Consider the following 12,793-nt stretch of genomic DNA (forward strand, 5'->3'; position numbering starts at 1 on the left):
AGACCGGGAACTGCCCATGGACATCTCACTGTTCAGCTCCCTCACTGGGCATTAATCAAGGCACATCCACAATTCCCAGAAGCGGCAGGTAGGGCCAGGCCACCTCTTGGAAGCTTCTGTCTCCTTCTCCAGCGGGGGTCTGCGTGCAAGAGGCTAGCCCAGCACAGGGGCCACAGATGAAGCTCCAGGCCTCCGCATCCCCCCTGAGCCAGCCTGAGAGCCTTGTTAAATACCAAGACTTCATATCTCAGCTGAAATCTGTGCATTTTGGATTATGGCCTTAATATCTGCTTCTCCCCAAGAATAACAGATGACTCTATGTCCCACATCTCTTGGATGAAAGGATCTTTCTGATGACCTTCCCAAGCAAACAAAAACAAAAAAGACTTCCTCTAAGAACCCATGCTTTGGAAGGGATCAATAAACATATATAAATATATGTTGGAAAGAAATAAAGAATAAGTGGCTGTCTTCATGCGGGCATCCCTACACATGAGTTTCATTTTTTACTTGCCTAGGATCTGCATTTTAAAAAGTAAAATAGGGGTGCCTGGGTGGCTCAGTGGGTTAAAGCCTCTGCCTTCGGCTCAGGTCATGATCTCAGGTCTGGGGATAGAGCCCTGCATCGGGATCTCTGCTCCGCAGGGAACCTGCTTCCCCCTCTCTCTCTGCCTGCCTCTCTGCCTACTTGTGATTTTTCTCTGTCAAATAAATAAATAAAATATTTATAAAAAAATAAAAAGTAAAATAGCCAATACTGGTCCTGTACTTCAGAAAGACTAACTTATAGAGGATGAATCTGTCAAATGAAAAAAATAATTTATAACAATTTATTATAAATTACAAAGAGAGATAGATTCTATCAAGGGAGAAAGTAGATTTCTGACTGTATGATTTCAAAAACTTGCCACAAATTTATAAACATTCATATGAGTGTTCTCATATCCAACCTGGAGAATAAAGCTCTAGGTGGTATTTGCTGACTATGCTGAAAAATAGACCTTTTAATAATTCTTGAATGAGAATCAGTGACCCACAGGGTCAAGCATACCAAAGGTGGTTGGTGGTTGGTTTTTTAAAATAAATCAGGGGTTGTACATCACAATCTAAAATACAGACAGCTGATAATGTATGAAAGCCCAATAAAGTTTCATTGTAAAATGTTGGGGTTAAGCATGCTTCTATCAAACTAAATTCAAAGTGACATGAAAATCAGGAGAAATGTCTCAGTTTCTCCTTCTCCCTGAGAGAAGAACCGAGAAAAGATGGCCACATTTGGGAAACATCCAGCTGTGCAAACCAACAAATAGGGATCCAGCCAGCACATAATTCTGTGCACTATCACCAATAAGAGCTGACACTATCTTATTTTAAAGCAGAATTTCTGTTGGCAGCCCCTTTGATAATGTTCCTGGATTATGAAAAGGGAGTCACAGAATGGGATAGCAAAGCAGAGCTATGTTTCTAGTTGGATGTGGGGACAGGAGAAGTGGCATAGGGCTATGCAGAACTTAGCTAAGGATGAAATCAACCAGATGTTTTTTAAGCTCTCTCTGAGCCAGTCACTTTGCTAAGTGCTATTTCATTTAACTTTCCCCGTGTTATGTTTTTCTCCACTCTGCAAATGGGGAAGCTAAACATGAAATGGTTTGTCAAAAGTTATGCAGCCAGAAAACAGCCGTCAGATTTCCACCCCAGGACCTGCAGCCCTAACACTAAGGATGGGAAACCCAGCTCAGAGAGTGTATCCTGAGTCGTAATAACAGTCTCTTCCCATTCTACAAGCTTTTCTAACTCAAATAAACAGAAAGAACTACTGCATTGTATGGTATCATCAACTATTTAAATTGCCTCAGAGTTTGTAAGAAGCAGTCCTTACATTCAGGTTTGAAATGGAATTAGGCTGTCCATTTTTCTGTATAATTAAATGTAGGATATGACTGAACATGTGGCACTCAAACTTGTATTCCATTCTCTAGGCCAAGCTTTACTTGACATTAACAGACATAAATTAAGAATCAGCATTCTGAGTATTTTCTGCAAGATGTTTTTCAGCTCTGGCTCTCTCCAGCCCCAGGGAGCATTTATAACCTTGACTTCCATGGTGGGTGTCATGTACCAAAACAGAGACAGCCATTGGAACAACAAAGTCAAAATGAATACTAGTTCTCATCCACCCCAACACCAAATTTTTGAAGCAAACACTCAACTGAGAGATTTTATGTATACAAGTTCACATGTAACACCCTTCAAAACACATCCAAACAAGGTGTTTGCAGAGATTATGAAAATTTTATTAATAAAGAAAATCTGCATATGTGCAACCCCTTGAAAAACGACCACCTCAAACCTGTGGAAAGCACTATGTTTTCTAGTCACTGTTTCATCAATGCCAGAAAAATGCAATCACAACAGCAGAAGGCAGACCAATATTCTTGAAGGGGATAATCATTCAAGATAATAAAATACTAGAAAACCAGAAGAGAAGAATCAAGGTATCCATTTCACAGGCTGAAACACTGAGCCTTCAGCTGAACAAATGTTCCCATTGGGAGACAATATATTTGGCAGCAGCTCTTTTTAACGCTGCCCTGAAGACTCTGAATCCATTCAGAAACATGATAGAGGTCTTGGAGTCTGGTAAAAACCGATAGCCAGCACAACTGGCGGAAGTTAATAGCGACCCAGCAATCGTTCACGGGCAGTCACGAGAAAATGGAAAGGTGGGCTTCGTGACAGGATAGCACCGGTTTTTCAGGGCAACTTTGAAGTTTGCTCCTGATTCAATGACTGCCGCACCTTGTCCTCCAGAACCTTCCTTGGATACCCTCTACCCCACCGTTTACTAACAATCTATAAACATGTTCCAGATACAACGCATGCAAGAAAGGAAGTACAAGAGTATTTAGAGATTCTAATGTCCCAGCTGTGAATAGAGAACACACATAGCACTGGTCCTAGCTCTTGGAACCCGCTGCCCTTGCAGCTGGAAACCCCTCCAAAGAGATCATATAGACGTTTAATTCAAAGAGGGGGGCACAAAGTCAGGCCTGTTACTTGACTACAGTTTCTAGGGCCCGGCATAGCTATATTTTTAGGCTTGGCTCCAAGGAGCTGCCTCCACAGATTTGGACAGAGCGAGGGAGGCACAGATGGCGGTCACGTGAAGGCACAGACCGATCGAGTGGGCTCGGTTACAACGTCTGTACATTTAGGCTGCTGTATTCCTCCTATTTCAAGTACTGCCAAGTCCCGGCAGTTTCCCCTCTTTCCAAAGTCTTGATTCATTTAATTCTCCTGAAGGAGGTGGAAGAAGAGGAGGATTGCGCAAATCTTACTGTTTTATGGTTTAGAAGAGACAGTCACCATCTTGGCTCCTTGTCAGATTTCAAATGTAACATTTTGCTAAGTGTAAAGCTGTGTATCTGTTCCTTTTCTGTTGCCGTTATTATAACTTCAATATTTGCAAAACACAACCTCAAAATACTTTAAATCCAGCGCAAAGCAGTTTGTTATTCATGTAACACATTTCTTACACATATCAATACTCAGTTCACAGCAGGGGACTCCTTTCTTGTTTTATTTTTTTCCTGTTTTGTTTATTTGTTCCTTCTTTCAGTTATGATTATTTTTTCCCCTCTTTTAGGGATTTAAGAATGATTTAACTACGTAATAGCAAAATTTAACTACATAATAGCAAAAATACATATATATATGTACTGGGGATTTTAATATATCCTGATTATTACATTATTACATTATATATATGTGTACATATGTGTGTATATTACATTATATATGTATGTATACACACATATATATAATGTAATAATCTAATAATCAGGATATATACCCTGATTATTATCAAACTTATGTCAATCCTGCCTGGTATACACATATATATAATGTAATTATGTAATAATCAGGATATATGTATCCTGATTATTATCAAACTTATGTCGATCCTGCCTGGTGGCATCATTTAGAAAAAGAAAGCACATAAGCTAAAGTTATTCTACCCTTTGAAATACCCTGTGAATCGTGTGTAAAGCACCGAGCACCTTGGTGAAGAATTTTAATTTTTCCAATATAAGACCTGTAGTGTTTGCTACAAAAAGTTGTTGAAAGAAGTCAGGGTGTGATTCCAGTGGTGGCCTATTCATAGTGATCAGCATTAAATCACAAGTTTCTCACTCTACAGGACAGCTATAATATTTCAGATAAGCAGCCATTTTCTTCCTTACGTAGGAAACTGTCCAGATCAGAATGCACTCAGTTTTTGGTATTGTTTTTTTAACAGCACAGAGTATTTTTCAGGTCGTCATCAGGATGCTGTAGTTTTTGTGTGTGATCAAACCTCTGCCCCAGAGTCTTATCCACTAAGCCCTCCAATGTGAATTCTTGGCCTGAGCTCTTGTGTAGGAAGGCCATTTTTAAAGTGAGTCAATACATAAAAAAGGTTTTCACATCTGTTAATCAGGTGTTTTATCTGGAGAACGTAAAAGCTATTTACAATCCTCCAACTGACTTAACGTTTTTCTCTTTACTTGGATATTTATATTGTGCAGAAATTGACACTACTGTCGCAATCAATGGGATTGTTCGACTATCTTCTAAGGCAAACAAGAAAATGCTTTTCTTTTAGGTTTGAATTTCATGACTAGTGGAGTCTATCAGTAGGCAATGTGGAGAGGCAAATTCATCTCCATTATTATCTTGAATCTCTGATTTCACTACAGCATGCTAGTAGAGAAAGATCTTGATAACATTTATGCTGCATGAATTTGCATTCTGAGCTCTGTCCTTAAAACATGGATATTGTTCAGAACTTGATAATAAGAGAGAAAAGATTCCCACCATAGGGCACTTGTGCTTTTTTTTTTTTTTTTAAAGTCGTGGTAACTTAGAAACAGAACAAAATAAAAACTACCTTCCAAGTCAACGGGCAGATGCTTAAATCAGGACTTCAAAACAGGAGTTGAAGACTCCGGGGGAACTGTGCTTACAAGTCAATAGTAGGATTACAAATCAGATACACTTTTATGAATGGAAGGCATGGCCATTCCCAGTCTTCCTCAAAAGGACTTAGCTGTCAAGAGAGATACTCCACAACATATCACAAATGTGCTATTTGTACAAACATCGCCCATTACAAATGCTCTTGCTTTTGTTTAAATGAGTATTTTTAACCTGAGCTATTAATAAAAAAAAAAATTTCTCTTCTCCCTTGTCAAGCTTGGCTTTCATAAGAAAGAATCTTTAAGCCTCCTCTCTTGTGAGAGTAATTTCTCTGATGGTGCTACTACGTAAGAACAGCCAGGGCTCATTAAGTAGGCTTCGGAGCATAATTATAATTAACAATTAGGTAGAAATTAGTTTTAATGATTTGTTTTAGTGATAGAATAGAAGCATAATGTAATTATTTTTGAGCCTTCTACATCATTAAGAAGACAACTACCACCAACTTTCAATTATTGAGAAGCAGACAATCATCCAAAGCGTTAAGCAAGGGATCCATTCATGGAGCCAAACTCAGGGAGCTGAGGAGAAAAGGGCCTCCGCCCCAGCCCAGGTGTTTATAATTATCGTGCCTTTGCGAAGTCTCTTCCTCTTCTCTGCTCCTTCAAGCTGTTTCATGCCTTGAAGACATCTCCACCAGCGAAAATAGAGAGGCTCAACCTGGCTGTTCAGCTCTCCTCCCCCACCCCTGCCTTTCTGCGAGACTTAGGGCAGATCATGGAGGGAGGTGGGAGGTTCTGGAAAAGACGGCAAAATTTACGACGTGGGCCTGAAATGCCAACGCGCACTATAAACTGAACTTGCAGGAAAGAAGATTAGACAAATGAGGAATAAAATGAGGACAGGTTTTCCCCACTCTCCGAAACTATCTAGATGAGGATCCATTTCTGCTAACTGAAAGAAAGCTGAAGATTTTTTTGCTTCTACAGATCAGCCTCTCCCTTTACACCATTTCGGTTTACAAAAGTTTTCATGGGGCTGCTCAGCTTTCAGGAAGCGGGAGACAGCTCTAGGAGGGCTAAACTCCACGCGGCAAAGATAGACATGCTGTTCTTTCCCTGTTCTGTGTTCTTTTAATGTCCCAAAGTCAGTCTGGATGTTAATTTCCCTGTAAGAGTTTTTAAAAATATTATAGAAACCTGAAGAGATGTGTTTATTTCCTAAAAAATACAAAAACATTCATTTAGAACAGTGACTATTAGTTACTGTCAAAAGTTTTTTTTTTTTTCTTTTTTTTTTTTTTTTTTTTTTCCTCCTCTCTCTTTCTCTCTTTCTTCCTTCCCTTTCTCTTTTTTGACCTCAGCTCGGCAGTGGGCTGCTTCGTCTCCCACCCGTGAGCAAGAACGTTAGACCTTTTGCTGCTGACCTTCAGAAGCCCTGAGGGAGCACATTCTGACCCCCACGTAAAAAACCTGGTACCTGTGTTTCCACATCACAAAGCACGCCAGCAAGCACACAAGGCCACAGAGCAAGTTAAGAATCATCTGGATGAGCAAGAACACTTTGAAAGTGCCCGTGATGCTGGTGCAGTCCGTCACATCCCTGTACACAAAGGTCCTGCTGAGGGGCTCCTCGGAGGGCACCTTGCAGTGGCAGGCGTCGAGAGCCGTTCCGCAGGAAAACCGGGCGAGCTGTGAGTAGTGGTGGGCAGCAAAGGCCACGGCCAGCACGCAGACTGTCAGGCCCACGGCACTCAGCAGAAAGTACAACAGCTGCGAGAAAGCAGAACAGAACCTTCCAGTTACCAAAGAACACGGGACAACTCGTGACAAAGCTAATGCATCAAAGCTGGGCTTTCTCTTCTCTCATCAGGAAGGTCCTGAGGGAGGGGCTGTTTTCGCCTCAGAAATGGAGTCCCCAAGGCAGAAGGGGAATTTGATTTGATCGTGAGCAGTCCTTAACCCCTGATCCTATGTTGATTTGCCCTACGGATGTTGGGTGCTTTTCATAGATTGAGCCAACAATGTTAGCTTGATTGTGGGATGTTTCTGGATGTAGCAGCCTGTTTAGATGACTCCCAAACCTGAGAGCTGTCCCTGAAAGGCAGGCTGTGACTGTTTCTGGACCTCAAAAACTGCTCACCTGAAGACTGCAAAAAGACTGGGAAATAAAGAACACGTATGCAACGGATGCAACAGAAACAATGTGCTGGCCAGAAGTGGCTGTGATTGACCAACTGGCAATACGGGTTAATAAAAACAGCGGTGTTCAATATAGTGATTGCCAACCTGTGTCCAGGAATGTCAGGAAAGAGGTTGCTGGAAAAAAATTATGGTTCCAGAAGGTAGATGACTGAATGTCAGCTTCATCACCTATAGCCATGTAGTTCCTGAGCATAAAAATAAACCCCAAATGGCCCTTTATAGCTGCCAAGAGATTCTGAACACCATTGGCCTATGTGACAGCCTTGTGATGGAAAAGTCTGGTTCAAGAGCTAAACTCTGCTGCTAAAGAACCATGGAATCCCTGAAGAGGACATTTAGCTTACACCTGAAATGCGTTGATCAAAAATTGAGAGTGCTTGTTGACACAGTCACCATATAAAGCATTTTATAGAAACAAGGAATATTCCTGGGATTGCACTGACCTACTGGAAACGTTTCTCTTCATGGTCCCACCTGCTGAGGGTCTAGATAAGGAACAGAGTCCCCAGCTGTTGGGACTGGTGCACTTGAGCCTGGTTCTTTGTGTGAGATTTGCATTCCATAGTTAAAAGCTGCTCATAGAGCAGTTCCGGTGAAGGTGAACTCCTCAAAGTAAGATTAATTCTACTCATGTCCAGGTTCAGATTAAAGTAGCTCTGAAAAGATTATGCACTCTCTCCACTTCCAGCGATCTGTCATTTAAAATAAAAACACATAACTCAGATTATAAAACATGGGCTCAAAAGTCCTCCGAGTGATTCTCCACATGCTGACAATTCCAAGTGCTTTCAAGTCTTAAACCCAGAATACTTAAAAATGTATTTTTTTTTCTTTCTTGTGTGTGTGCATGTGTGTTGATGCTCTAATCATGAGTCTGGTTTGCCAGAAAGCTTGACTGAGGGCACGGGAGGGGAGTGGAACCCACTGGCTAAACCATCTTGCCTTCACACGGCTGCACAACCAAGGAGAAGCCCGGCTTCTCTGGATTTTTCTCATCAAATACATTGTAAACACGCACACTACCCTTCCTCTTCAATCACTTGAAGAATCGTCAGTTGGAACCCACTTGTTTCATCTGTGAAACAGTTTATTGCAATATCTTCTATCTCAGGGACACAACAAGGAGAACTTCTATGCAACATGTCTAGTCTCCCTTGGAGAAAGGGAAGCAGATAAATACTAATGGGAACCATTAAAAATTTAAAAAGGAAAGATTGAATATGTGCTATTGAACCCATCCTCTCCCTAAATTTTCAGTGGCCATGCTTTCTGCAAACACAATAGTGCTCAGGCTAAAGAGTATGAGTTTATTTTTGTGGGACTATCGGGGCAGAATATATGAAATATTCTAGGTGGTTCTGAAATCTTTGGGTCTGACGGTTGACTTCCAACTCCTGATACCAAGAGCCAGATTGAAGTGTGCCCACTGGAGCTGTGTTTCCAGTGCAGGCAGCATGGAACTGGGAACTATTTGCTTTGGGGATGTGGATACATTGGTGCCTTTACCAGCAGGGAAGGCCCAAATTAAAGGGATAATATCCCACTTGAGAGTCATCTGCTTAGTAGAATGGCCCCAACTGGAGTTTTCTCTGCACATTTTCTTGCCATCAATGGATGGAACTGAGGAGGTCTTGCAATAACCTTCCTACCTCCAACACACACATACATCCTCAGTAGATTTCTGTAACATTCAGTGGGACCATATCTTGAAGCAATGACAATAGTCCCTCTTCTCAATCTGCAAATAATTTGGGTGGTTGCAAAAAGAGGATTTGCTTGTAATCACAGAAATCCATTTGCTGAAATGAGAATTTTGCCTATTTTTAAAAGATCACCTTTTGGTTTAGATATTAAAAGATTTGCCTGAGACATTTACCAAGTGCGCAGCAGAGCGATGGCCGGGAGCACAAACAGGGGAGCCAGACCCACACTGGAATCCTGATTCTCCCCTTCTTAGCAAACTACTCAATCCCATGTGTACCTACATTACTTCACCTTTAAGCTTGGGATGATGATCACCTTTAAGCCTTGGTTATTATAGGCACCCAAAGAGCTGATATCTGTCAAGGGTTTAGAGCTGCGTCTAGTACAAACTAGCACTACTTAAGCATTTGTGAAATCCATAAACAAATTACTAGAGACGGAGAGAGCTGCCAGTTCTCCAGACTCTTAGGATATCAACTCTACTGGCTTTGTCTTATTCTCTGTCATGTGGGAGTAACAGGCATACTTGGCTCACAGAAAGGATGTAAACACTCTCACATACACATACACACACACACACACACACACACACGCACACGCATGGCTTGCTCAATCTTAATTGAGCATCTTTAAGATGCTAGAAGCCAGCGAGAGCACAAACAAAAACCAAGCCACTCAGCCCTTGGAAGGTGAATGCACTTCCATCGGGGTGTCTCTCACCCGCTGCGGCTCTGCTTCTCCCACCCTGTGAAAGCATCCGGCCCCGTCAACAGGCCGGAGCCACAGAATCAAATTTCTTATCCGTGTAAGACACGAATACATATTTGATCGCCCCCAAGCCTGGGGGCTATCTCTGCCTGCGCTACAGCTACCATTGGTTTGACTTCAGCTGACAGCAACAAGCTTCTGGGTGAGAATCTGTAATTTAAAATCGAGTGGCTTGTTTTACCTACACGGCACGAATAAACTACCCATGAAAGTGTGGGCGATGACCTTGGGAATGCGAGCCCATACATCCTGATAGAAGCGGGGCCGGGACGCATCTGTCTTGCCCGCGTCGGCCCGCGCGTCTGGCGCCCGAACCCGGGGGTGAGGGTGGGGGGTCCGCGGGGTGGGGGGAAGTGCGGAGGCCCCGGCGCTTATGTAACAGCGGCGCCCGGCACGCCCCGCTCGCTCGCGGCCTCTGATGGGTACCCGGCCAGCCTCAGCGCTCCGAGACTCGGGGAGCAGGGCGGCGCGGCTTCGATTTAATGAACCTCCCCAGCGGCCGGAGCGGGGAAGCCGCAGCCGCGGGAGCGGCGGCAGCCCGGGGGCCTTCCGCGCGGGGGCACGCGGCGACCGCGCCTCAAAAGTTCTCGCGGGGAATGAGCCCGGGAGGGCTCTCGCCAAGCACGAGACCCGCACCCGTTTCTGAAAGTCGGCCAGGTGAGCCCCGAGAAGACGGGGCCACGAGGAAAGGCAGGAGGCCCAAGCCCAGGCCCCGAGGGGCCCGCCAAGGCCGCCGGCAGGGCCCGGGGAGAGGGAAGGAGCGCGCCAGCGGCGTCGCCGGGAGGCCAGCGGTCGCCGGAGATGGAACAAGTCCCGAGGCTGTTGCCTCCGAGAGGGAGGGAGCGGTGTCTGCGTGCGCGCGTGCTCAGGCTGCAGAGAGCCGCGGTGATCCCGCGGAGCGACCGCCCGGGGCCATCTGGGTCTCTAACACAGCGGGGGGCCGGGGGGGGGGAGGGAAATCTGCAACAAAGCTCAGGCCAGGCCGTCAACAGGCAGGCACGAAAATGCGGTTATGCTAGTGAGAAGCATCTCACCAAGATGCATTTCGTAACCCCCCCCGCCCCCCGCCCCTTGCAATGATGTGGAGGCACAAGGAAAGTCGGCTGTAACTTGTTGTGCCTTTGGAAACCCTGGAGATTGACTGAAGCTCCTTTTAGACCTGAAGATAATATAGCGGGCACCTTAGAGAGCTGGCAGCAAGCATCATTAAAGGTCACATTCAGGAGAAGGGAAAAGTGCCTCCGTATTTGTCAATGTCTGTCACAGGTAGGGCGAAAAAAAGGTAGCTAATGAGATCTTCCTAGTGGGGAATTCTCAACCTGGCTGACATTGGCACTGACTTCTTTATTTTATTTTATTTTATTTTTGTCCTTGCTCCTTATTTTAAGTGCAGGTGTTGAGGTGGCTTCCGGGGTGTCCCTGAAGCTGATGCGGGTGCTTCTGCTGGGTCATCTGGAGGGGAAATTAGGGCATTTCACATAAGCTGATGAACCTAGTAAAGAACACTTTTTACCCTAGTGAAAGAGGTTCCTGTAATTTAACAGGGCACTTCTTCCTAGACTTTCTGGCTTTTTTTTTTTTTTTTTTTTTTAAATCATCACTAAACTTCGCTGTGTTTAGTCAGACCTTTACAAAAAAAGTAAACATGGACTGATGTCTGCTCTATCTGGCCTTCTTTTAAGAAACACCCTCAGAAAAAGTAAAATTTCCAAATGTAGGCATATCCATGAAATTCTATCAGTTTTTAAAAAATAGAACCCCTTAGTTTTTTTAATTAGAAAAGTTAGATCTAACTATTGGAGAACATTACAAAATTAGAGCAAAAGACTACAAACTTCAGTTGTCTTCCCACCACTCAAAGATAACTATTTTTTTCTCTGCACTAAGAGCTATTTTTTTTTTTTATTCTGTAGGATGATACCGTACATTTTGTGGAGCCAGCTTATTTTGGCTGTTTAAAATAATGTGAACATTTTCATTCCATTAATTACTCTTTTACAACACGATTTAAGTACATATACATATAAGCATTTTGCTTTTTTATGTCAACCGCTTCAATTATACTGGAATACAAAATATATTTTCTGCATCTTCTTAATTTCTAAATAAGAGCTGACTTACTCTTATGTGCTGTTTTCTTGCTTGAACAAAGAAGTATCCAGTTATGTATTTTCTTACAAAAGAAAAGTAAACAGTGTGAATGGACACACACACAAGCACACACACATACACAAAACCCTCAACAAACAGTACAGAAACCGTTTTGTTCTCTGCTACAAACAGTTGAAAGAAAATGTAGGAATTTGATTTCTACTAGCTCTGATTGCTGAGTTGGGTGTTTATCTCCCTAAACTCTAAAAGGGTGTGTCTCTGTTTCCCTCAGGAGCAGATTTTACTGTGTAGTGAAATGCTGTGTACTTGAATTGGTTCCCATCAAATGCACCATCTTTAATGGAAGAAAAAAAAGTACATGCATGGGAAAGACACACACCTGTTAAACCATGCAAATCCCATCCTCTCCCCCCCTCCCTTTACCCTCAGATTCTTGGCACAGATCATTTGGATGCACCCAATGTACTTTTTCTGTCTCAGTGATCCCACCTACAAGAGGAAATACACTTAGACTGCCTCATTATTAAAATATTCTAAAAAACCCCCAAGATATGGAAGTGGGAACTCATAGAGACACCTTTTCCCTGGCCAAGTATTTTTGCTGAACTGATGAATTTTCAATATTCCGTGTAAGGGCACTGAAGGACAGATTTCATATGCTCTGGGCCAACCTAGTGCATGGAAATTAAGACTTAAAAAAAAAAAAAATCAGCATTACCTTTGGGGTCTGGAGGAATGCGCTCCTGAAACATTTTTTTGGCCTGTGTAAAAATGCAATTTCTAGAATAATCTGATATGCAACCCCTTAAAAAGCATTCTTTTATTTTGTACTTGTCGGGTTTTTTTCTATGTGATGATAAAAGAGAAAGAACAATGACAACTTACTTTCATAGCGAACTGGATCCATGTCCTTTCATCAACTTGATATGAGACACAAAGCATAAACAAACCAAGATAGGCCACTAAGCAGACCTGCAAGGGAGGACAGGGACGAAAGGGTGTTATCAGGGACAGTCCTGCATCCTCATGACATCAATCTCAGCGTC

The 12,793-nt window shown here is 43.0% G+C and overlaps 1 protein-coding gene across 6 annotated transcripts in view; it reads right to left on the minus strand.

The window, feature by feature from the left end:
* Positions 1 to 4,873: 4,873 nt before the first annotated feature.
* Positions 4,874 to 12,793, minus strand: part of SSPN (sarcospan) — a 112,908-nt gene continuing 104,988 nt past the window's right edge. For all 6 annotated transcript variants that reach the window (XM_032347614.1, XM_032347616.1, XM_032347615.1 and 3 more), the window contains 2 exons: positions 12,633 to 12,719; positions 4,874 to 6,731 (listed from right to left, as the gene is read on the minus strand). In XM_032347614.1, the coding sequence (XP_032203505.1) occupies positions 6,366 to 6,731; positions 12,633 to 12,719 (453 nt within the window). In that variant the 3' untranslated portion in view covers positions 4,874 to 6,365. The remainder of the gene's footprint in view (positions 6,732 to 12,632; positions 12,720 to 12,793) is intronic.

Source organism: Mustela erminea, chromosome 6, assembly GCF_009829155.1.
Source record: "Mustela erminea isolate mMusErm1 chromosome 6, mMusErm1.Pri, whole genome shotgun sequence".
Classification (NCBI taxonomy): domain Eukaryota; kingdom Metazoa; phylum Chordata; class Mammalia; order Carnivora; family Mustelidae; genus Mustela; species Mustela erminea.